At 36.8% G+C, this 26,518-nt stretch overlaps 1 protein-coding gene across 1 annotated transcript in view; it reads left to right on the top strand.

Annotated features, from left to right (window-relative positions):
* MYOF (myoferlin) overlaps positions 1-22,555 on the top strand; it is a 61,734-nt gene extending 39,179 nt beyond the window's left edge. Inside the window, 29 exon segments of the mRNA XM_031062908.1 lie at positions 203-317; positions 437-542; positions 1,045-1,187; positions 1,486-1,659; positions 2,890-3,001; positions 4,273-4,350; positions 6,104-6,285; positions 6,378-6,536; positions 6,687-6,785; positions 7,082-7,243; positions 7,755-7,920; positions 8,514-8,590; positions 11,985-11,996; positions 12,809-12,907; positions 13,533-13,658; positions 14,401-14,412; positions 14,414-14,548; positions 14,656-14,747; positions 15,707-15,877; positions 16,388-16,536; positions 16,759-16,898; positions 17,181-17,269; positions 17,363-17,458; positions 18,044-18,185; positions 18,498-18,597; positions 19,474-19,667; positions 20,890-20,999; positions 21,311-21,458; positions 21,893-22,555. Coding sequence (XP_030918768.1) covers positions 203-317; positions 437-542; positions 1,045-1,187; positions 1,486-1,659; positions 2,890-3,001; positions 4,273-4,350; positions 6,104-6,285; positions 6,378-6,536; positions 6,687-6,785; positions 7,082-7,243; positions 7,755-7,920; positions 8,514-8,590; positions 11,985-11,996; positions 12,809-12,907; positions 13,533-13,658; positions 14,401-14,412; positions 14,414-14,548; positions 14,656-14,747; positions 15,707-15,877; positions 16,388-16,536; positions 16,759-16,898; positions 17,181-17,269; positions 17,363-17,458; positions 18,044-18,185; positions 18,498-18,597; positions 19,474-19,667; positions 20,890-20,999; positions 21,311-21,458; positions 21,893-21,928 — 3,424 coding nt within the window. The 3' untranslated portion in view covers positions 21,929-22,555.
* Positions 22,556-26,518: the final 3,963 nt, after the last annotated feature.

Genomic DNA, 26,518 nt, shown 5'->3' with positions numbered 1-26,518 from the left:
CACTCATATTTACGAGTAATGTTCCTCCTACTGCTTACTACAACTGGAGTTTCTTCAGTGTTTTTTTCTGTTTCCTTCGTATAGCTGGACAATGCAGAATACCCCCATGTGTGCACATTCTGTACTATGTTTTTATATGTCTTCTGTAGTGAACTAAAACTGGTTTTGTTTTGTTGTTTTGTTTTTTTTTTTGGACACGCAGTCTGTTGACTGAAGCTGATGCTGGTCATACTGAGTTTACTGATGAAGTGTATGAAAATGAGAGTCGCTATCCTGGAGGGGAATGGAAAGCATCTGAGCAGAGCTTCACAGATGTGGTGAGAGTTAAATTTTTCACTGGATAAGTAAAGATTTGAGACAAGGACTACTATGTTTTGCTACACAGTGTATTTACTCTACTAATGCAGAAAACTGTTATATTTCCCTTACATGAAAGAATGGAGAAAAAGCCCCACCCCCACGTGAATTCACATGTCCTTTTGGATGGGTGTGGGAAGATGATGCTTGGAAATCCGATTTAAATCGAGCAGTGGATGAACATGGTAAGATTTACTGTTTATCTGCTGATATTAGGACAGTCTGTTGTAGTTCATAATGAAGGAGGACACATGTCAGAACTGTAGCAATATTCTGAGCCTGATATTGGTTGCCCAATGGAAAAATACCAAGGAAATATTTGGATAAAATTGCTTAAGGAATCAGATAATATGACATTGAGAAAGTGTTTGCTGTCTGCATCTATTTCTATTTCCATTTTAATGGATTAGTAGCAGCAATTGAGAGGCTTTTAGAGAAGTCAGAAGGTTGGGACCTGAAACCTCTGTAATTGTACCAGGAATATGTGGCAAAGCCAGGTTTGGATCTGTCTGATAATTTCCCTGTGAGCCTTCAGCCATGGGATGAGTCACCAAGTAATGCTACAGAGTGAATCAGGAAGTCTGGGGACTAAAGGAGGTGGGGAGCCAGTTTGTGTTGACCACACACCACACACAGGTATCTTGCTTGTATTTCTGAAAATATACCAACTCATCAATTCTGTTTTAGGGTGGGAATATGGAATTACTATTCCTCCAGACACTAAACCCAAGTCATGGGTTGCTGCAGAGAAAATGTACCACACACATCGACGACGAAGGCTGGTGCGGAAACGCAGGAGGGAGCAGTCTGAGGGAATGACAGCAGGAAGGGTAAGGAAGAGAGATCCAGGCAGGGACTGGTACATTGTAACAGTTTGAGAGTTTTGGTTTGTTTGTTTTTAAATCTGCATGAGATTACTCATTACCTTAGTGAAGAAAAAATGTAATACCAAGCAAAAAAAATTTAGAACAACCTTTTACATTTTCATTATATTCCTTTTATCTTTTTGTACATGGATGTTTCTAGCTTTGGTTTATGAGGGGGTTTTTAGGCTTGCCAGAGGAAACACTGCTTTTTTTTTACTACAGTTACACAACACTGTGGATAACAAGAATTTATATCTTCAAGGGAAGGTCATCATATGAAGACCAAGAAGGATGGGAATATGCTTCCCTGATTGGCTGGAAGTTTCACTGGGAGCAGCGCAGCTCTGATACTTTCCGTCGAAGACGATGGAGACGGAAAATGGCTCCCTCAGAGACACACGGTGCTGCAGCTATCTTTAAACTTGAAGGTGCTTTGGTAAGAGACAGAGTGTCAAACACATCTTTCAAAGGTCAACCTGTTACTTTGCAGTAAATAAACAAATATATTGGACATTTTAGCCCCTGAATTGTTAAACCAGTGTATAACTGAGAAGTTAATACAGTGCGTATTGTTTAAATTATTTAGTCAGAAAGGGATCATTAAAGTTGGGGTAGAGATTCTTGTATTATTACTAATTACTACTATTTTTATGACATATGCAATATTATATATCACATTATATATTATTTATGGTTTTAATCCTACTTATTACTTTATTTTTTAAAATTATTTTTATTTTTGCATTATGTGAGATTTAGCTCAAAAGGCCAAATTACTAGATAAGCCTTCTGTAAGTGAAAAGATAGCTCAAGCTCTTTGTGCATTTAATTTAGATGTTTTAACATCAGCACAAAAGACAACAGACTTGGAAGAAGCTGCCCCTGATGAATATTTGCTTGTATAAACAACCAAATACAAGAAAAGATAGCAAAAAAAAAAAAAAAAAAAAACAAAACATAAGAAAAGAAAATAGTGTGTTGGAGAAGCCAGAATTTCATATGACACAGATAGATGAGCATAATGCAGTTATTCCTCAGCTTTTGAGGTTAACACAGCTTCACAAATAACCTCTATTTACCAAAATACAAACTGTAGCAAATAATGTGAGAAGGCTCCTTTGTTTTTATAAAATATATAATAATTCTGAGTGTATAGCATTAACAAAACTTCACACTTTTTTTCTTGGTTTGTTTCTCTTTTTCACACCAAATGTTGACCAAGGATTCGCTGACAGCATTTTCTTTCTCCAGTTAATTTGGCTGCTCCAAGTAATGATTCCTATTTCAGTTTTGCTTACAGCTCTAGTTCCTGGGCTAGTGCTGGGATAAAGCCTTGGAGCAGCTCTCTGCCACAGCACAGTGCAGAACATCTGGGAGCTTTCCTCTACTATGAGCTGATAGGTAGCTAGTACATATCCAGAAATAAAACATTCTGGAAGAAAGATGAAATGACTGCATATGATTTCTGCAGAGCTTCAATTGGCAACAGGAAATGACCTCTGGACATGAGTAAACATCTTGTAAACTATATTTACTCACAGAAGTAAATTTCTCCTTGTGCTGGAAGAGTGATGGAAACCCATAAATTCCCCCACATGGTCCATTTCTATGAAGTTCCTTCCATGTTTGTAAATACTCAATAACTTTTCTCTGTATGTAATTTCAGGGAGCAGACAATAGTGCTGATGATGGAGAAGGGAAGAGTTCGGACAAAGCCAAGGAGTCAGCTACAACAGTGTTTGGTGCCAATACACCAATGGTTTCCTGCTATTTTGACAGTAGGTTCTTTAACAATTCCTTTCTCAAAAATGTTGTCTATTTCATTTTGGTTTCAAACAGAATCATAAATCTTTGTGGTTTACATCTAGCTTTATATGCCTTCTGTAGTAATTCCTATCAGACCCTTGATTGGATCCTATTTAAGTTATTAAAAAATTACAGTTAGTCATTTCAATATTTCAGTCTGGTGTCACACAGATATTTTTAAAACCTGTATGGGACAGGAATTTTAATGCTAAATTTAACTTTTTTATTGGTTCAGGTTACTTAACCAGCTCAGTGGAGGATCAAACAATGCCTGGCCCAGAGGAAGCAGTACCATGTAGTTGAGTTGGCAAAGTGAACAAAACTGTAACTTTGCCAACCTGGATGGGTTTAAAATTCTTTGTAATCACTGTAATGTGAATCACAAAAGCAGGGAAGTTGAGATGGGAGCCACCAGTGCTAGCTAACAGGAATAGAGGTCAATTCTCAGACTTAACATCCTTTTTGAGGGGCTCTACTTGTCTTTATTTGAACTCTGCAGAACTTGATCAACCTGCCGAGAATAGATGTCTAAGTCTTAAATATTTCAGAACCTGGGGAGTATTGTTTTAATAATGAACACAGCTGGAGGAAAATGGCACTTTTTCTTGCCAGAGGTCACAGGTTTCAGCCCAATGAGGCTACACAGCAGCTCAGATTTTTTCAAGGGCTGAAAGGGTTACACCTGACATCTTTTAAAGAAAAGCCGTATTAACGTAGCCCCACACAGTCCTGGGTTGGGGCCACTCACATCTTCTTTTTAAGCTATTCCACCTAACATGTAGTGGTTTATTTTTTAAAATCTTTTAACCAAAGAGACAGAGTTGCAGTTGGGATAACTTTCTAGGCTAAGAACTAAAAATGTGAAAGACCCAGGACCTTGGAAGTGCTGTAGTGAATACTTAAATTAAGCAAAGAGTGCCCAGTTCTTGATTCTCTTTGTGTGAACTAGATTATCAAACTGTTTCAAAGACCAATTTTTGAATAGAAGGATTTTTCAGATGATTGTGTGGTGAAAAAAGCCCAGATAGCATTAGTGATTTTTTTTTTCATTTCTGCTTTGTGATGGAACAAATGTTCTCAGGTGCTAGCTCATTGGTATTAATACACTCATCATGTGAAAAGCAAAAATGTTATTACAGTGCTTATGTTAAAATGTGTAAGGCATTTGTACAAACTGAGAATATCTTCATCACATAAAATAAGCCTGTATAATGCAGTTGAACGTTTTATTTATTTTGTACAGGAGTATATACTTACCACCTTCGCTGTTACATCTACCAGGCAAGAAACCTCATGGCTTTAGACAAAGACAGTTTTTCAGGTATGGAAAAATCCTTCTAAAGGTGCAGAAAACCCACGTTTGCCATGGACTTGTAGTTTGATTTATTTGGATGTAGAATATCTTAACTCCATGAGTGTAGGTCCCAGCTACTGAAACTATGCCACAAAGAAAGTCTCAGCTTTATTAAGTATAATCTGAATTTGGTTACTGCTGCCTCAGAGGCTGCTGCAAAGTGCTCTGTATGTCCTGTACCAGTTCCTGCCAGTGAATTGTCAGTGAGGGAACTGGATTTCAGATGGGGTCTGAATTTCCCATGACCAGGCCCTTCCTTTTGCCTTGGATTCTCCTTCTAACCAAAGCCTACATGCAGTTTTGTCCTGCAGGAGGCTTGCACAAAAGCAAGGATGAAGAAAGCTGGATGGTTTCTTCATTAGCTATGGCACCAAATGCCTCTCAGTGTTCAGTGCTTTATATTAATTCATTATGGAAATTAACTAGCAGAAAACTACACTGTGCCTTACTGATAAGCATGTCTTTTATTTGTTTATACATGTTCATTTCCAACTGTTAGGTATTTCAACAGTGCTGTGTCCATCTGGCATCTTTGTAGTCAGGCTAATACCCAGTTTTCAAGTTTTGCTCATTCAAATTAAAATTTCACTGGACAGCCACAGAGCAAATTGAATTTAGATTCTGTAAGAATGTGACTTTACACTTCCTTTAAGGAGGTTCAGCAAAAGAGAAAACTGAAATGAATTTTCTTTCTCCATTACCCTCTATTTGCATCCCTCTTTTTCCCCCTGTAATTGAGTAAATGTAACACCTCCATTACAGAAGACACAGTGCTTTACAGGTTTTAGTGATATTTTCTAAAATGAGGAGGGTTTTGTACAGCTGCCTGTGTGAATTTGGTCTTATTTCAATATGCAGTACGTAAAAGCAATGCAAAGAAACAATTACAAATGCCTCCAAATTGCATTTGTATCATTCAGGACAGGCACCTCAGATGCAGTCATACATAAACTAGTTAATCTAAATTTTATTTTCCTCTAAAATTAGTTTGAAGAATTAGCCAAATTTTGTAAAACTCTGATCATGTACCTTGTCAGAATCTATTGAAACTGACCTAAAGATAACCTTTAAAATTGCCTTTAGTCTTTAGTGATTGCAGTTGGTACAGGAAACATTAATGACCATCATCAGATACCTTCTACAGAGCTCTTGATGATTTAAAGGCCTGCCAAATACTGGGCCTAGACCACCTGAATCATTCAGCTGTTTCACAAAAAGAGGTTGCAATAAATGAGCATGTTTGAAACCTAACCATGATCTGAGCAATACAGCCTGGGACAATTTGTTGTTTGGCAACTAGGCAGACATTGAATTATTTCTTTCTATTATTTATGAGGCAGTAGAGTTGTATATCAATGGAGAGAACAAAAAAGGGTTTCTATGGACAAGATTTAAGACAAGATTAGTATAAACAGTGTTTCATTTTAGTTTTCTGGTTCTCTTTCTGCTTTGCAAGATATTTTATCATTTTCATTTATTACTCTGTTAATCAAGCCTTGTATAAAAGAAGTGATTTGTTAATCAAATGGAAATTGCTCTATTAAATGTAAATTATGTATATGTTTTCATTTTTGTTTTACATAGAATCGCTTATAGAACTGGTAACAACAGTCGAAAAATAACATTATATTTGATAAAAAATGTGCTTGTGTGCCTTATGGCTTGATGTGGTTTTGTTTGTCTGTAACTCTATGCTTTCAATTTCTGTATGCTATTTCAGATCCATATGCTCATGTTTCTTTCCTCCATCAAAGCAAAACAACTGAGATCATTCATTCAACTCTAAATCCTACATGGGACCAAACTCTCATATTTAATGAAATTGAGATCTATGGGGACCCACAGTCAATAGCCCAAAACCCACCTAAGGTTGTTATTGAACTTTTTGACAGTGACCAAGTGGTAGGTGAAATCTTTTTACCCTGATTGCTTTTTTATTTATTTATATTAATTATCAGTACATTAACGGTTATTTTTGCTATATTTGGTTGCAGGGTAAAGATGAATTCCTTGGAAGAAGTGTTTGTTCCCCCATGGTCAAGTTAACCCCAGAGGATGACATCACACCAAAACTGCTCTGGTATCCTGTAACAAATAATGGCAAAGCTTGTGGAGACATTCTTTTTGCTGCAGAACTTATTTTGAGAGACAAGGTATACATTTCTTTTTTTGTATGTATGTGTAATATAATAAGACACAGGATATATTCTTACATGGTGAGACATTATGGGAAGAACTGTCTTAGTTGCAGGGTATTTCATCTAAGATGAGAGAAACTAATACTCATGTTTGTGTCTTAACAGGGTGGTACCAACCTTCCAATTCTTCCATCACAAAGGGCACCAAAGCTTTACATGGTCCCTCAAGGAATCAGACCAGTAGTTCAACTCACTGCTGTTGAGGTATGGTTACTCTTAAACTAACTGAATACAAGTGCAGTCTTCTCATCCTCTAGACAGAAAATTTTGAATTTACTTACAGGAAACAAAAACTATTCATAGTGAGAAATACTCTTTTCTGTAAGTGTTTGTGAATATCAGTTTCCCTTAATTTTCCTAGAACTAGAACCTTGAAATATTTTGCCAGACACATATTATTATTGAAAAGGTTTAATTTCTTCTTTCCTAATTTTTGAGTATTATATTAAACATATTGACATCCCTTCCCACTTTTGCTCATATTGGATTTTATTTTACAGATTCTGGCCTGGGGGTTGCGAAACATGAAAAACTACCAACTGGCACCTGTTATGTCTCCAAGTCTAATTGTGGAATGTGGGGGTGAAATGGTGGAATCTGTGGTGATCAAAAACCTCAAAAAGACACCGAATTTTCCATCTTCTGTTCTCTTCATGAAAGTTGTACGTTACAAAAACCTATATGCCAGCTATCTATAGCAAAATAAGTTCCTCCATAGTTTTAAAGGTCAAGGATTTGTTCCGAGTAGAAAGACTCACACATCCTTTTTTGGTTTACCATAAGAAATTTATGAGCCTGAAAACTGTAATAAAGGTCATGTAAACATGTCTGTACAATCAGTCATAGGTTGCACAATTTTATGTGCACAATCCAGTGCAGTATATATTTTTTAATTTGAAAGGGCATTAATTTACTTATAGATGTTTGGCTACTTTCCTATTGCTAGGGTCGGTGCTGTGCAAGAGTCAAGAAAATTCAAGATTTGGGGCAATTATTCTTACTGACTTTTATTGACTGATAAGATTAGAAGTTTTCATTCACCATATAGCCATAGAACGTAGTAGTTCAATATTAAATAAATGAAGTAAACAGCTCTAATTTAGGGGGGAAATCTTTATTCTTTCTTTTTCTTCTGTTTGCATTTTAAAAAAACCTCTAACTTTCTATTTTTAGCTGTTACCAAAAGAGGAGTTATACAGTCCATCTCTTGTTATTAAAGTAATAGACCACAGACCATTTGGACGGAAGCCCATCGTGGGACAATGTACTATTGATTTACTGGAAAGCTTTCGCTGTGACCCCTACACCACTAAACAGGACATTGCACCACAGCTGAAAGGTAGAAAGCTGGAAAATGAAAAGTTCTACCTTCTTGTGAGATGCTAGAATTACCTGCCTGTTTACTCTGATGAGTAGCCATCTTGTGTTGTGTACTTAGGTGGAGATGTTATTATCTGACAGGAAAAACATCTAACAGAGACTATTAATTAGTGTAACATTCTGTGAAGCATAAGAGGGCATAATGCAAAGGCAAGTCCACTCTTGGACTTGTGCTCATTCCCTGACGTTCTTCTTTAGTATCAACTTGGAAGTTAACTACCTGCAGATCACCTCAGCACTAGTGCCAAAGAAATGATCCCGTATTCCAGCAAATATGGTCTGAATACAATGGTGACATTTCCTCTACATTTTTTCAAGTTTTACTCTTACCTTTAGTTTTAATTCTATATATTTGAGAAAAGTTTGCATATCCTGCCCAGAAGTATTTTTTTAGCAAAATGTGGCAATTAATTGCTTTCTTTAGAGGATCAAACATATAGCCAGTGAATTATTTTACATCTTCTGTAACTGTCTAGATTTAAATCTGATGAAACTGTTTAGTAAGATGCTTTTCCTACACCATATTGCCTTAATAAAACCTTTGGCTTACAGTTAGTCTGCTCTCTGCTGCACCTCGCCAGGATACAGTAATTGATATGGAAGACACACAGCCACTGCTAACAGCTCAGGTAATCTTTGAAATTTGATGCTTAACTTTGTTCTTAAGATCTCTGATTTCTGAGGAACTATCTAGACAGCAAAATTGTCAGAAACATATGCAACCCTCTGGAAAGCCAGATGGGAGAAAGTTACTTGGTGACAGGAAAGCGAAGGAGATTTGGGCATATTTTTAATCTTTGTTTTCATATCGTGAACACCAAACTATAGCATTTTGTCCTTGGTCAAATTCACTACTAGCTTAAGAATTAATTCACTTGTTCAATAGCTACTGGAAGTATGTGATGGAACATCACCCAGTTCCCACTGATGGTGGGTAGGGCAGCCTGATTTTGCAGACTGAGCAGTTCTAGATAAAGGAGTTAGAAGTAGGGGTATGCTCTGGTCCTTCAGCCCTTCATTTTATCACAGTCACAGCTTGGCCTCTCTTTCCTTTAAAGCCATCCAAACCCAATAACACTGAAACAATTTTTTTTCTGCACTAACACTTCTTTTCCTTCTCTTCTGTTGTGCCTTGTCTCTTTACTGCTCTGATTCTTTCAGGACCACCACAATACAGTTTTACTTTCCAGGTAAAAAATAATTCTACTTACAGAGTTTTACTCTTGAGTTGAAATGTGACTGAAGACAGAATCCAAGCAGTACATTTTTAAGGAAAAAAATATTAATTATTTTAGGACTGTAAAGTGTTTCCCTTGCCTAGAAGGTGTTTTCATAGATTTCTGATGGCCTGTTACATTAAAGGAAGCAGAGGAATTATGCTCTTTGATATATAGCAATTTTGCAGGCTCTTAATCCACAATTTTGACTTTTGAAAATGCAGAATATTTTACATTGTTACAGGAGTCCCAAAGACAATAATACTGAATTTAAGCTTTTGGACTCTTACTGCTATTTGATTATTTTAATGATTGCCTTGTTCTTCTTTCATCTCTTCTTATTGTCATCATATTCAGACTCTAATTTAAGTAGATAGATAGACCATGATCTTGTGATTACTGTCATCATACATGTGAATTGTCATTGTCATTAATATTTAATTTACAGCAGTCTCTAACCTTTATCTGAAATAGGTTTTCTCTTCTAATATAAATAGTATATATTCTAATACAGACTATATGCTATTCTGTATAGTATGAAAAGCTGGAACAGAGAACTATTATTTTCTTTTAAAATTATATGGAAAAATATTTAGAAAATAAGGAAGATCTAGCACTTCAAAGTCACCAGTAAAATTGATTATATTTGTGTAGTTTATTTCAACTAAAAAGGGAAAATTTTAAATGCTACATAAGCAGAAACACAATTTCTTTTAGTTTAACATTACCCAAGCCAAATATAACATTAGATACAGTGAAAGCATCCATATTAGAGCATCAGAGCAATCTGCATTGGAATAAGTAAAACTCTGAAAGTGTAAGTGCTATGCAGACAATGCCCTGAGGACACAAAATGCCAAAATTTCATCCATTACATTCCAATTTCCAGTGTTTAAGCAGTATGTCAACAGCACTCAGCAAAATGGCTTCTCCAACAGCAGTGCATGTATGTACCAGAGTGATGCATGCAGGTGACCAGCAGGGGCTGGATGGGGAGCAGGGTTGATCCATGGGGCCTTGAGGGGCTACTTCTCTGAGCAGCTCTGCCAGAGAGAGATTTTGGAGGAGATGATGCTCACTAGTCCTGTAGGATTAGTTATATTAAAGTACCCTTGTTCAGAAAATCTTACTAAGCATACACAATATGTAGGAACTGCTAGAAACTTCTTTGTGTGCCAACTTAATTAAAATCTGTGTGATAAAAGCAGAAAAAAGTAACAGTATTTATTTCATTATGCTATTAATATTTAAACTTTTTTAGAAATCTACTTCCTGGAAAATAATATTACAATTTACAAAACTCTGACTTTTCTAGGGATCCACTGCATCTCTTTTTTTCCATAATTCCAGGTTTTTCAAAAAGATAATAGTTAAATGTTAATATCTTGACAACTTCATATATAACAATCTACAGTGAAGTTACTGGGTACATTTTAAAAAGGACAGTAACATTACATTGTTTTTACCATGTGAATATTTCACTCCAAAATCTCTAATTTATCATATGGCATTTTATTCTGTGTTTTGGCATTCCGTGAGCACGTCCTGATTATAACTTTTAGTAACAATAATATCTGAATATTGAAGACTATTATTTGCTCTGGGAATTTTTAAGGAAGATCTTAAAGTTTTGATTTGTTTTTCTCCTTAACTACTTCTTCCCACAACTACCAAGTGCATTATTTGAAGAGACATTTGGTGGTATATCAAGGAAAAAAAAATTCAAACCCAAAACATAACCCCTGATTTAAACTCTTCCAACATTATTCTTTGATGAAAGATTCAGAGTTCTACAAAATATATTTTGTGAAAAGGTTTCAAATTTGCTCATTAAATTATGATTGAGTAATTATGCAAGCTAACCTTTGCATTGTCAACATTACAAACCAATATTTAAACAAAGTGAAATTTAAATATAGCAAACTATTAAAAATTACCTCATTAATTCTGCCAGTAAGTTTTGCAAATCACTAATGATGTTGTTTCCACAAAAAAATCCACTTCAACTGTCTTTAGAAAATGACATACTAATCTGATAAGAATATGCTGTATTTATGATTTGAAGGTAGACAAGACTAGTAAAATATAATAGACCTGAACATCCCAGTGAAATATTTACTGAAGAGAACAGAAATGGGAGTAAATGAGAACGATATACCAGAATGATGTCCTGACCTATTGATGCATTTGGCCTGTATTCATAAAATGTTTTGCATTTCTTCTGCTTTGCACAAAAGTTCACTGCTAATGCTTTTAAATGAAAACACAAGGTACAATGTATAAAAAGTAGCAGAAATGACATTGCTAATCATGGCTTCCAGATGGGATGCATGATGCTTGCTCTTAATGGACTAGTGGGTCATAATTGTGGTATCTGTGATTTAACAGGTGAAGCATTTTGGATTGTGCGTATTGTTTTCACACTTATATGGATAAATTTATAGACACAATTTTTTTGCTTTTTTTTTTGGTTATGTGAAGAACAAAGCACAGGGTAATAATGTCTTACAATCCTGAAAATCTGCTTTCTAAAATGCGTGTGTATATAAATATGCATGCTCTAATTCAATATCTAGAACATTCTGCTTTTTTGACAGTGCCAAAAAAAATCAAGTTAAATACATGGTGTCTGAGTACTCTTCAAAAGCATTTTGAAATTATTAATGTTTGTAACTTACTTTGCACACTTACTATATACAAACTCCTAAACATTTAAAGCCTATTTAACTATATAAAATTCTACAAATCATATCCTTACCATTGCTTTTATTTTGTCTTTTTTTTATGACTTGATCCTCATGAGCAGCTCACAGAAAAGGTAATGTATTCTACTTCAAAATAATCTACACATTGCTTTCTCCAACTGAAAACCAGTATATCAATACTGCCTACAAATTAGTGTTTTAAGCATATGGATGAGAACCGTAATCTCTGAAAGTGTTTGATATAAAACCTACAGTGAACTTGTTACATGGTAGATTTATGAAAAATATGCAAGACTGAAATAGGAAGTCCTATATATAAAAAAATCCCAACAAACCCAAAACAGCCCCAGCAAATACTCACCATTAATGATCTACACAATACTTTAAGATTCTCTGTGAATCCAAACAGGCTTTAAAAAACAATATCAGATTTACACAGGGGATGAATACTATTCCTTCTGTTCATTCATAGACAATGAATGCTATTTATTACCATTGGAAATTTGTTTCCAGAGGCAAATAATTATATTATGCAAACCCTGTGAATACAGAAAATAGCACTTTCTTAAACAATGATTATCAAACTTAAATAAATAAAAATAGAAAAAACCCACAGAAATACTGTATTTGTAGAATATATAGATTGCTAGTATCTAGGTGATATGAGGCTTATTGAAGTACCATTTTTAAGGGGCAAGACTCAACTACTTCTTAACTGCATTTGGTTAACAATGAGGTAGATCTGCAGCTGCCATATATTCTAATTTTCTTTCCGATAAAGCTTTAATATTACCTAACTGATAATAAGTCTTAGAGTATATTATTTGTTACTATGCTTAATTGTTCATTATTTCTGCTGTACAGTATGATAGGAGAGGGGCTTTATCTCCCAATAAAAGCTTTTTTTATTTGCTTTTCTTTTAAGGAGGAAGAAATTGTTGATTGGTGGAGCAAATTTTATGCTTCAGTAGGAGAATATGAAAAATGTGGACAGTATATTAAAAAAGGATATGACACTTTAAAGGTAATGCTCAGGATAAAATAACATATTTCAGAGTTTATAGGTCCAAGACCTGATCAGAACTGTCCCTTTTTTTTTTTTAATGCTCTTCAAAATTTAACTATATATGATTTTCTATAAAGGTTCTTTCCTAAATCATATGATTAAATGAAGGTTTTAAGAAGATATCTTGGCTTCTCTTCTACTTACCTACACTTATTAAGAGATGTATTAATAATTTAATCTCACCTTCAGTCAAAGGGAATTTTACTCTTGACATCTTGGGGCACCAGGCAGATCCTAAATAAACATACACATTAAGAAAGTATGAGCACAGAGAATCAGTACTTTTACTGTTTGTTGGTTAAAATTTGAAGTGAGACTACTCTCATTTCTTGTCTAATACAGCTAACAAAAAAGTAAAGATAACCTTATGACATGCCACTTACTCTGGTTTTAACCAAGCCTAAATGAAGCTTTATCACATGTTCTCCATAATATTGCATTTGTTCCCGCTTTGATATAAAAATAATTCCAAAAGCTTTGGTTCCCTAAAATATTCCATCAAACGTAAAATACTCTGCAGTGCCATTATGGTGGAGCTGATATATACGATAATTTCTAAACTTTACTTTTTTCTTTTTTCAAGGTGTATGACTGTGAACTGGAAAAAGTACCTGAATTCAATAACTTAACAGATTTCTGTGATACATTTAAACTATACAGAGGGAAATCTGAGGAGAGTGATGATCCGTCAGTGGTTGGGGAATTCAAGGTAAATTTCAAATGATGGGCAACAAACAAATGCTAGGTGCAGTCTTTTGTATGTAAGTGGTTATTTAAGTAGATCTACATGCAAGAATTTCAGCTTAAATATGGATGTGTACATTAGTAAAGGCAGCAGATATTGGTAACTACTGAGCTACAGACCCATCTTTTTCAAGAAAGTACAGCTAGCTACACATTGCTCACACTAGATGCGCTAGATGTTAATTAAAATAAATATAATACCTTCTAATGTAACCTTCCCCAGTAACCATGGCACAAAATAGCCTCTCAAACAGTACTAAAATTCCAAAAAGCGCATTTTTAGAATGATTTTGGAAAAGGTATTTTGTACTGTTTCTGTGACTTTTATAGATTAAAATAATGCTAATATAGATAAAACCAACCAACCGATCAAAACACCTCCAAACCTTAAATGATGTTTTTGGAGAGAGAAACAAATGCAAGGTATTTGCTACATGTTCTAGCTGGAGCAAAACTGAGCAATTGTTTTGATATCAAAACAGCTGAATTGAGTTAAACTGGCAAAGGATATGACCTTGTCTTTTTAATGTTATCACCCAAAACCCACTAAAATAAAACAAAGACTTCTAGGTCACTGTGGATCAGGCTATAATTTTGCTACTACTATATAAAACAGAGTGTCTATGTGTAGGACAAATAAGAAAAAACAGACTTAGCAGAGCGCCTGTTCTACGTGTCTCTTGACCAGCCTTTATACAATTTTCCAGGGCTCGTTTAAGACTCCCGGCCGCCCCCGGCGGGGCAGCCCCGCCGCGGCAGTTCCGGGAGCTGCCGGACAGCGGCCCCCAGGAGTGCATCGTGCGCATCTACATCGTGCGAGCCCTGCAGCTCCAGCCCCAGGACAACAACGGGCTGGTGAGGCTCCCTGCTCCGCCTGTCAGCTCACTGCTCTGCTGCACTTTAAATCAAGTTAGTCTTGATAACTGTTTCTTAACAATGTTCTTTTTTCTTATTTTAAATAGTGTGATCCTTATATAAAAATAACTCTAAGTAAAAAGGTAATTGAAGACAGAGATCATTACGTGCCTAATACCCTCAACCCAATCTTTGGCAGGTAATAAACTTTTTTGTATTTTCAATTTACTGTATTTTAGAATGTTTTCCTGTTTTTTTTAAGGTAAACCATTACTTGAAATATTCAGTGCTCTATTCATAGTTATATACTGACAGTTAATTGTGAGTAAAATTGCTTAAGGTGTTTTCCTTTGAAATCATTGGGAAAAACAGATGTTTGGCTAATCCGTAGATTTTCTTTGTCATGTGGGTAAATTGCACAAAGTAAAAACAATGTATATATCTTAAAACCAGCCTGTGTTAGGCATGTAAGAATAACAAAATATGCTTTTGGAATATGGAAGAAGTTTTAACTCTGAAAACTAGACGGATCTCACAAGTAATCAGCTTAGCATGCATTCCCAGTACACTGGTCTTTCCATCAAAGGTTAGTGACACCGTTGAAATATATGAATAAAAAATACTAGTTAGGAATGAAAAGTTACATCATCTGCATAATTACTATGAAATTCTAGGTATGGTTTAGAGTTGGAGGAGGATTTTGATAACTTAGGAGGACTAGAGAGGAGGACTAGAAGGATTATAAAGGGTTTGAAAAGTATAATTTGCAATGATACACTACAGGTTTTCAATTGTTTGGATTATGCAAAGAAATAGACAGCAAAGATACTTGATTACAGACACAAAGTAACTTCTTTCCTCAATCCCAATTCAAGCTGATGCACAGAAAACATCTTAGTAATACATGGTGCAGAAAGGAAGGAAGTAATATCCAGAGAAGTAAAAATGAAATTATTTATAAGTGCAAATAGAAATTGGACCTTAAAAGGTAACTGTTGCTAGATTTATCAGCACTGGAAGCATCCTTTTAATACCTTCTAAAGGCTATTGCTCAAAAATAAACTAGTAAGTGCTTTTTTCAATTTGTATTTTTAAGTTTAAAAATAAGGAGCATTTCTCAAAAGAGCAATAGCCTTAATGGGCAATTTTTATATTTAGAATGTATGAACTCAGCTGCTTCTTGCCTCAAGAAAAGGATCTGAAAATTTCAGTCTATGATTATGACGCATTGACTCGTGATGAAAAAGTGGGTGAAACCATAATTGATCTGGAAAACAGATTCCTTTCTCGTTATGGATCTCACTGTGGCATCCCCCAGCAGTACTGGATGTAAGTAAATTTGTCTGTCGAAAATTTTAATCTGTAAGACCTAGTACCCAATCTCTAAAAAAACCTTAATTCTATGGTTAAAAAACAATGCTGTGGCTTCTCAAGGGTATTTGTTGTGCTTGTTCTATCATCTAAATTCCAAGTGAAGCTGTAAGTCTTCTGAACAGCCTTCACTGAAAACCATGGCATCAAATATTTTGATATTTTCTTAATCCAGTAATGTATGTTATTTCTGTCCAGAGAACTCACACTTAACAGAATTTTCTGACCTACTGTTGCAAGTAAATATGAAAGCATCTGAGGGTTTGAATTATTTTGATACCTAGAGAAAAAACACTGTCTTGGAAGGTAATTGAGCTGATACAAAATTATGTCACTGTATCAAACTCCAGAGCCCTCAATCTAGGCAGTTACAGTGCTGCTCTTTCTTAATAAATACATTTTACATTATGTGTAAATGCCCTGTATGGTGAATAATTTTAGGATATGTTTCTTTTGCTTTCATAAAAGTTCAGGTGTGAATACCTGGCGTGATCAACTAAAACCCACCCAGTTATTGCAAAATGTAGCCAGGTTTAAAGGCTGTGCTCCTCCTGTCTTCTCTGAGAATGGCAGAAAGATTAACTATGGGGGACAAGACTATACTTTGGATGATGCTGGTGAGTTGGTTCACTTATTTTACATGTATGTCTTAAATTCACATAGAGAAAATAGAAAACTTTCTACTTATTTATGGAATACTAGAAAAATATCTTTGATTTTTCTCCAAGCTGAACACACTTTTATGCTCAATTTTAAATATCTGGTTTTAATTTTTTTTAAGTTCAAATGCAAATTCTAGTTCATAAGCCCCTAGTTTTTTCCCATTTATTTTATTTCAGAAGCTAACAAAATCTTGCATCAGCATCTTGGTCCAGGTGAAGAGAGATTAGCCCTTCATATCCTCAGAACCCAGGGTTTGGTACCTGAACATGTGGAAACAAGAACCTTATATAGCACTTTCCAGCCCAACATCTCCCAGGTACTGTGAGCTGCTTTGGTTATGGTTTCTTGAAAGCAGAAACAGAGCATTCCAGAATTTATGTCATGTTGTTAATGGTGTGGTGCTTCTGAGGGGAAAGAGGGCTACAAATCATTATAGCTTGGTTTAAAATGTAAAGCAGGTTAGTCTAGAAACATAATAAAATGCAGCTTTTTAAAGAAAGTTTCTGTAGAAACGAGAAAACTTATCTGAAAAATTAAGGGGCCATGACAAACCTATATGCAACAAACAATCCCTCATCCATCTTCTTCACTGCTACAGGGAAAGCTGCAGATGTGGGTGGATGTTTTCCCCAAAAGCTTAGGACCACCAGGCCCTCCATTCAACATCACTCCCCGAAAAGCCAAGAAGTGAGTATCCTCACATCCATCCCCACATCCTACACACCCCCTGGCAGCCTTGACAAAGCAGTCCAAACCTGTCACCCCAAATCTCTCTCTTAGGTACGTCCTGCGTGTGATCGTCTGGAACACCAAAGATGTCCTTCTGGATGAAAAGAGCATCACAGGAGAAGAAATGAGTGACATTTATGTGAAGGGGTAAGAGCATTCTGTCATGTGACATTTAATAATATTCAGAATGTCCTGGGAATACCTTGACCATGGATTTCAAATATTATTTGGTTCAGCCAAGTCAAATGCTAACCTCAGAGAACTACAGAAGTGTTATCAGATAAAGCACAACGAGTTAATGTGTGGTGTAAGATCCCAGAATTTCATTTCTTCAGTTGGACAGCAACTGAAAAGGCAGAGGGTTAGCTTTGGTGCTGCATGGCTTGGATTCTTAATTTTTACATTCCCTCATCTTAATATAAAAAAGCAATAGAAATAAGAGAAATATATTACCAGGCAGATCTATTTTCTCACTGAAAAAGAACTCAGCAACTCAGCACTGAGTTCTAAGGCCACAGCACTGGTCTTAGATCAGAAATTCAGTTCAGATGTTCCTATTTACAGTGCTAAATTGGAACCAAACTGCAGAGGGGTGTGAAAAACTCCCCAGCCCTCTGTGAGCAATTCTTACAGCTGGTCTGCAACCCCTTAATGACACCGTTCCAGTACAAACAGGCAATCCCACAGTGTAATCCCACTGCAAACACCATACACATCTCTCCATATTTTCAGATGGATGCCTGGTAATGAAGAAAATAAGCAGAAAACTGATGTTCACTACCGATCATTAGATGGCGAAGGGAACTTTAACTGGAGATTTGTTTTTCCTTTTGACTATCTCCCAGCAGAGCAACTCTGTTTAGTTTCCAAGAAGGTAAGTATTCCTAAAGATGTCAATTCTTAGAATACAGATTCTAGTTAGCCTGGTAATTTGTACCTACCTATTGAAAGAGACAATTTGGCTCAGTTCCATGTACTTTCTCACACTGCTGTTGTGAAGAGATTCATTTTGCCTTTGGGCCAGAAACAACAGACTGGCAACAACAGCAGTCTGCTTTTAGCAGGGCAAGATTAGATCTCTTAATACTGCCACCAAGCCCAGAATTCACAAGTACTAGCAGACTCCAGCTTTGGATTTCCGTAAGTAATTTTAAAGGTGTTTGGTATTTGTTTTTTAAAATTTTAGGAACATTTTTGGAGTCTTGACAAGACAGAATTCAGAATCCCACCCAAACTGATCATTCAAATATGGGATAATGACAAGTTCTCCTTGGATGACTATCTGGGTAAGATTTTGAATGAAAATAGTTACTGTTCTCTCAAAGCAGGATATCAAAATGAACAATTTTAAATTGAACATAAGGATTGCATTTACAGTGAGACACTGAACGTGGAAATATACTCCAGCTTTCCTTCACAGTACAGGCTCACTGAATGAATAAGTATTCACTCAGTAAAGGCCTACTGGCAGGTAAACCAAGATACTTTTCACTCAGGTAAACCCTCTCACAAGGCACAGGAAATACTAATATGCATGAAAATCTACTTTGCTTCTTTCTTTAAATAAAATTACTTAAACAAGGGCACTTCATTTCTAAGTAAGAGTATTGACAATAGCATATAAATGAGGTTTAAGCAATCTACTTCACGCTGTTATTAATCCCCACCTTTTCTAGAGATACTACTCTGCATAGGATTCTCTGCCCTGTGTTAAGACTGCTCCAAAGTCTTTAGCTTACATACAAACTATACAGGCCTCAAAATCTGAAAACAAGTAGTTAATTTATAACCATTATTGAAGTTTACTAAATTATGCATTTAACTGTCAGAAATTACTTACTACATTGCTGTATTTGGGTATCTTCCATTTAGATGTGTTGGGCAAAAAAAAAAGTCTATGAAAAAATCAAACTATCTTGCAAGCTCTTGTCAAGCTTGCTAAATCAAATTTATTAACACCAGCAGGAGGGGTTTAAATACAATGTGTCCCACTTCCCTGCCTCACAACATCTTTAGACAAACAAGAATATAACATGTCTGTTGATTGCCTTTCCTGTATTTCCTGTATGTACATGTTTAGAGACAGCAAGGTTGATGTTGAGCTGCTGTGCTGTGTGGTTTGGTTGTGTGATGCAGTGTTTATTTTTGTATCCTCCTTCTAGGCTTTGTGGAACTTGATTTACATAAAACAATCATTCCAGCAAAAGTTCCTGAGAAGTGTAATATAGACATGATTCCAGAATACAAGGAAGACAGTTCTCAGAAGGCTCCCAGGACTGCTTCTCTCTTTGAACAGAAATCCATGAAAGGATGGTGGCCATGCTATGTTGAAAAGGATGGCTCACGTATTTTAGCGGTAAGGTTATTGCTTCTTTTAAAAGTACTTCAGATGTGCTCACCTTTCCTTTCAAATTACAAAGAAAGACTGTAACAAGTCTCCCACTTAGCTGTTAGCTTTCAGTGGAGAGACAGAGAAGGGGTAAATAGGACATTCCATGCACAAGTTTGGGAATTTGGTCCAGCAACAATTTTTTGTTTTAAATGTGAGTTTAATGCTTCATTTATGTAGTTTGTTGCCAACTTCGTTTAACTTGAAAGACTGTGGTGCCAGTTGAGTCATGCTATCTTGCCAAAGCAGCTGATAAAGTCATATGAATGAATCAAGCTGTACCAGGGGAGATTTGGCTTGGACATGAATAAAAATTTATTCACAGAAAGGGGTGTTGAGCATGGAGTGGCAGCACAGGGAGGTGGTGGAATCAACATCCCTGGAGGTGTTCAGGAAAGGACTGGATGTGGCACTTAGTGCCATAGCTGAGTTGACAATGTGGACTTGGTGATCTTAGAAGACTTTTCCAACCTAAATGATTGTGTGATTCATTAATGTATCACATTATTGCTCAGAAGAACATCAGAGACATCCCAAATGCATTAAAGATGAAAGGAAAATGTTTAAATCCAAAGGATTTTTGTACACAGCAAACAAAATCTCTGTACTGAGAATCCAGACTAGCTTTGTGATTATGTATGCCATCAGAAGACCCAAAGCATTCTAATTTGTTCTACATAGAATATAAATGTGTATTTATCATTTGCAGAATATTTAGCCTTTCAAAGGTGTCTTCTTATTCTTCTTTCTAATGTTTTTGCCTTAAAACTTTATTACTGGAATTTAATAAATGAGGAAAAATATTCAGAAACATTTACAATATGAAGATATGAATATGCAATATGAAAAATTAGATGCATGGTCATTTGGAAAATATGCAGTCCTTGGGCTGCTCTTGGAAGAAGAGAACTGTTTTTGTTTTGCTGAATTGGAAATAAAAAATTATGGCTTAGAACTATAGATGAACTAGCAGGACAATTTTATGTCCGGTGATTTGATTTTTTCCATGTGTCTTTTCCTGATACTATGTTGTGACCTGTCATAGTTCAGAAATCAGCGTATTTTGAGGAGGAAATCGGAAACACAGATGTACACTGTGATAGCTGATCCCAGCTATTCTAAGTACCAAGCAAGTCCCATTAGTGCTATTTCAATAAGATGCTTGTCTCGTGTCACTTTTTTTCTGAAGGGTAAAGTTGAAATGACACTGGAAGTTGTCAATGAAAAAGAAGCTGAGGAAAGGCCAGCTGGTAAAGGAAGAGATGAACCCAACATGAACCCCAAACTAGATCTACCAAAGTAAGATACTTTTATCTCACTAGCTTTAGAAATACCCTGTATCTAGTTACTCTGATGCATGCAGTAATATATTAGTCATCAGTTATCCTTTGCAAAACTCCATTTATAAAAGCCAATCTTGTTTCCTCCTGCAAGCATTAGGATAAAATGCAGGATGGTTTCAGTACTAATGGCACATGTTTACTGCAGCTGCTATCTTGCATTTCAAAACTGTCTGTTTTCTTCAACCTCAGACCAGCATGTTTTGAAGTGTTATAATCTCATGCTTAAGTTTTAGAGTATAAATAATACTTACTTCTTTCAAAATGCAGCCGGCCAGACACTTCCTTCCTTTGGTTCACAAATCCCTGCAAGACCATGAAATTCATTGTGTGGCGCAGGTTTAAATGGCTCTTCCTCGGCCTCATCATGCTGCTGATTCTCCTGCTGTTTGTGGCAGTGCTCCTCTATTCCCTGCCGGTAAGAATGGTTCTGTTCCTCAGCTCTGGGGTGAGCTTAGACAGCAGTCAGGATACACTCCTGACTCAGACAGAGTCTATCACCTCTGTTTTAGCAGGAGATAGGGATTATATCCTTATAGCTATGAAAAAAATTCAACTGATTTTTATTGAGAAAGAATTAAAATGTAGGTTAAAACTAACCTATTAACTAAAGATGGAACAAGGAACTGCTTTAGAAGAGTTAATAACCTACACAATTAAAATAGCTAATAGTTGGCCTAGAGTCTACATTAGTCTGCAGAAAAATTACCTATTTTCACTGTATTTTAACTCAAATTACATGCCCTAAATACATTTTGATTTTAGTATTTAAAATGTCTTTTTCAAAACTACATTGAAGTCTTTTGTGTACATAATTTTACCTCTCTTGTTTCCTTCCTTCTCCTCCAACAGAATTATTTGTCAATGAAGATTGTGAAACCAATTTAAGAAAGAATTTTTTACCTCGTCTTTTTAAATAGTGCTGAAATTTTGCCCCAGGCTGTGGACCAAAATCAGGCTCGCCATCCTTTGTATCTGCTTGTATTTAGAACGGTAAAATAGATAATTAAGACTTTCAATAAGGTTAGCCAAGGTTCAAGAGGTCATGGAAGGTGGTTTTTAAAAACAAGGAATAACTCACAACCCCCTTTTTTTTTACTTCAGTGGTATCTACATATGGTAAAGTTCTGACTTTGCTTTTAAAGTGGATTTTTTATAAAAATCACTCAGAAGAGCTGCCTGCTACTCCTATCTCTGTTTTTTAACAGTTACTTTCTTTTGAGAATCCTTTTCTCAAAAGGGCACACTTTGAAACTCTGCATTTTAAATTAAAGGAAGACAATCACTACTTACAACTATGTCTACCAAAGAAACATCACAGTGCAACCAAAGGGTTATACATTGTTTCTAGTTCCAAAGTTTTCATCATCATGCTGCTTAAAATTCTTATTTGCCCTGCTGTAGACTTGACAACACTATACAGATATCCTGACAAGTTAACAAACATAGAAATTAATTATACATTGTTTTTTAGTATAATTAAAAAAATTTAAATAAACTTATCCACAAGTAAAACACAGGTTTCCAGTTTTCTTCACCTGTTACAAAACTACAATGTATTAGGACTTGTGTAGTGCCTATCAGAGGATGTAATGTCACAGACCTGGAATTTAAGGTATTTTACTGTTATCTGCACAGTGAAGAATAAGGAAATATTTCTGCACAAAGTTCTCATTAATTTATTAATTAGTTAGGAAATTAATAAAGAAATCTGTTGACTAGTTTCACTATACTCCTTGTTTTTAGAGATGATCATGAATCAAAACACAGGAGGATACATGACCTAGAATCAACCCTTGTTTGAAATCTGATCTGCACATGGGAAGTAACTAATTTTGCCTCAATCTCCTCTCCCAAGGCAGAGTAAAATATAATCTGCCCTAAAAATCAGGTTATAGTCTGTGATTCTCACCTTTATGGAGGGCTGACACAGAACCATGCCTCTGAACATTCTCTGGTCCTTGAAATAAAGGAAATCTGCAGCAGAACCTGAAATCAGCATTTGGTGTGATTGTCACATTTTTGACTGGATAAAGACTTCAGCTGCCTTTAAAAAGTTGTCAACAAAAACTACAAAAATTATTCTTCAAAAGCTTCTGTTATTGTATTTAGTGACATACTTAACACCTTCTTAAAACACGGAACTGTAAAATAATAAGCATGTACTTGTTGGGCAAAATAAGTAACCTTATTCTGTTGGAGGAATTAGGGTAAAGGTCCAATATTAAATAGCTTCCATCATGTGAAGTCCCAGTGGCTAGAGTGGAGCAAGCAGCAGTCACCCTGTCGAAAACATAACACCACCCTTAGTTTTTTGTTGTCAAGAAACTCTCAAGCATCTTGACCCTTGAATGAGAGCTTAGAGCTGGAACTAATCACTATCCAGATGGATTGTCCCTCCACTAATGATGAAATAGCTCTCCAGAAATAACCAGCAATTTGCATGAGCTAATGTTTGATCATCCACTATTAAAATCTGTCTCAATCAATGCCATAAATCTGACAAACGGTAAAAATCACAGCAAACTTATTTTCATGCAAGACAAGAAAGTGTGCTGCTTCTAAGGGTTGTAATTAGAAAGCATTTAACTTCAAAGGGCGTGGAGCAGAGATCCAAGCAAGCCTGTTCACAGAGCATTTGAAGAGTGGCAGGTACTGCCCTTCTGAGTGGAGTTCACCCTCTTCCAGATGCCTTTTTGTTCAAGCATGCATAGGCTTGATCGTTTCACTTCAATTAGGCAGTGCTATTAAAAACATAACAGAAAAGTCTGAGAAGCCATCCCGTCTGCCAGTCTGCCCCAGTAACAAACAAAAGACAACACATCTTCACAAGAAAAAGGTGATCATTTATATTTACATACAGTGCTAGTCAAATCTGTAATCCGTGGTGCAGCTGCTGTGCATGACTCCAGCATGCAACAGGTTTTTGTCTAGCTGGAGCAGTTACCAAAGGTTTAGCCTTGTGTTGGGAACAGTTTGGTGCTGCTCTCACCATGTACCGATGACTGGGATGTTCACTTTGGCCAGGCCAGATCTGAACCACTCCAGTCACCAGCAGCTGAGGCAAATGGCCTGTGAGGCCACAGAAAAGAGGGCAGAATGTAGATGTTCCTGATACCACTCCTCCTTATTACAGGAAATTACTTAATCCAGGGAATTCCTTCTCCTAGGAGTTTGTTTTTCCAGCCAGCTGGAACAGCCAGGGAAAGGCTAAAGCTAAACTGAAAGTGCTTCTAACAAAAAATGGGCAAGTAGGAGCACGATGTCAGAGTCCTCTTGCCTCTGCCATCACACAGGTTCAGACACCAGTGGCTGCATCTTTGATGCACTCAGGTATCCAAGCAGCATATCCAAGCATTCCTATCACTGCTTGCTGTAGTCGCCCCAAACCCTGACTACTGGAGTGGGCTGTAAGGAAGTTAACAGCTACTGTTGGAGAACCTTGCACCTATACCAGCTCAATGTAAAGAGGCAGTAAACTCAGGCATACTTACAAGCTGTTCTTGCATTTCTTTGAACAACCACAAGATGACATCCCAAGTCTCATGTGTTCACAGAGGCCTTCCCGTACTACTGTTTTATTCCTACCCTAAATACGTCTCACATATGGAGATGAACAAGATACATTTAGTAATCAAGGGAAAACAGTCCCATCAAGTCCATTGCTTCCAAGTGCATTTGAAAAACACAGCTGTAAGCACCTTTGGGACCTACCTATTACATACAAAGTGACTCCAAGCCTGGCCCTTACTGACCTCTCTGCTGTTGTACCCACTCCCTGCCCCTACATGCTTAAGTATCTATTGAGCAATCCGAGAGCAGCACTAAAGTGTGAAATGGTAGCGTTCAGTGCTGCATCTCGTGTCAGTGCTAGCTCAGCTAGTAAATACCATACAGCCTTTTACACAGTACTTGCCATTGCTCAGAGCTGCCATGTCACGTTTGCAGACAGGGACATGAATTAGAAAGACAATGGAAAACTATCAACTTCTTTAAAAATTTTTGTGAAAAAAAAATATACACTTTATCTGTAGAGTCTGACCATGCTCTGACCGCAAAGTTGTTTTTTGGAAAATTTATTTCCCTTGTAACCTTTGCTGGGGCTAGAGATTGCACTCAGTGATGAGTGCTAGATGAGGAACACTTAGGGAAAAAACACTTTCCTCAAGGCTGCAAAAACTCTGAATGCATTGCAGGTGCTGATAAAAGACTCCAAGACAGTTCTGTTCCTTTCCCAGACCTACAAGGAGTCAGGACTTGAGCAAAAAGCACCGGGGCATTGAGAACACAGCAGGAGATACCAAACACCCCAAAAGAGCAGTGGGACTGCCAGCCACCCACAGGGATCCTGGAGTGCCAGCACAGCACAGGAGGGAGTGGTGCTCTCTGCATTTCGGAGAGCTACCCAGAGCGGTCAGTGAGCAACACTGAGCCTGCAGTGTGTCTCACACAGCACCAGGCTGAGCAGGGTGCCAGCACGCACCTGGGGTCTGCAGAACAAACCCCTCCTCTCCACTGCTTTGGGGCTGCCACAGCAGCAGTGCTGGGCAGTGACCTCAGCACAGAGCAGCAGTGACCCCAGCATTGTACAACAGTGACCTCAGCACAGAGCAGCAGTGACCACAGCATTGTACAGCACGGCAGTGCTGGGCACTGACTGCAGTACAGTGCAGCGAGAGCAGCCTGGCACACACAGCCAGGCACCAGATTCAGGTTTAAACTTTCAGGCAGAGAAGTGAACCGAACCTTCGCTTCCAGTCTCCTGTGTAATTCTCATCACTGTTAAGCAAATTCGGTAAATCAAAAGCAGACCCACTGGGTACCACCTTCTAGGAGCAATTGTGGACAGTTAGCAGCACAGACAGTTGTATGAATGAACCTCTCAACCCAAGCCTTTGGAGATACTGAAGCTTTTGGCCATGATGCAGGTTCAGTGCCAAGCTGGTTGGCTGTAAAAACATACACATACTTCCAGAAATTAAAAGGTGCAGAACCAGGAGAGACTGGAGAGTTTATATAAATCTGAAGTGCTGCTAGGCAGTAATGGAACAGTTGCAGATTTGCACCTACGCACCTGAACTCCCAGTAGTGCCTCTTCACACAGCTGTGTGTCTGTTGGGTCGTGCCACTGCTCTCTATAAAACAGCAGTTAGGAAAATTAATGGAGTTAGATGCATCATCAAACAGGAAACAATTAATAAACCCAGGATATGTTAACAGTGTTCTATCAATCATAATCCTTTTATGTTTAAACCATGTATTTTATTTTGCTGCAGGTCTCAAAAAAAGGCACAGTATAAATGAATAAAGATTCAAATGTGGATAATGAAAAGAATCAAAAGTAAGCAAGTAGGATAAGGTTTCCTGTACAAGAAAACTTGAGACATCAGCACCAGCCTGGAAAGTGGCAGAGCAACAAGAAAATAACAAGTGTCTAAAGTAGGCTACAGAGAGGTAGAGGACATAAATCAGGCGCAT

Source organism: Geospiza fortis, unplaced genomic scaffold, assembly GCF_000277835.1.
Source record: "Geospiza fortis unplaced genomic scaffold, GeoFor_1.0 scaffold130, whole genome shotgun sequence".
NCBI classification, from domain to species: Eukaryota; Metazoa; Chordata; class Aves; order Passeriformes; family Thraupidae; genus Geospiza; species Geospiza fortis.
Note: the sequence above shows the minus strand (reverse complement) of the source record. Positions and strands in the feature narration are given on the sequence as shown.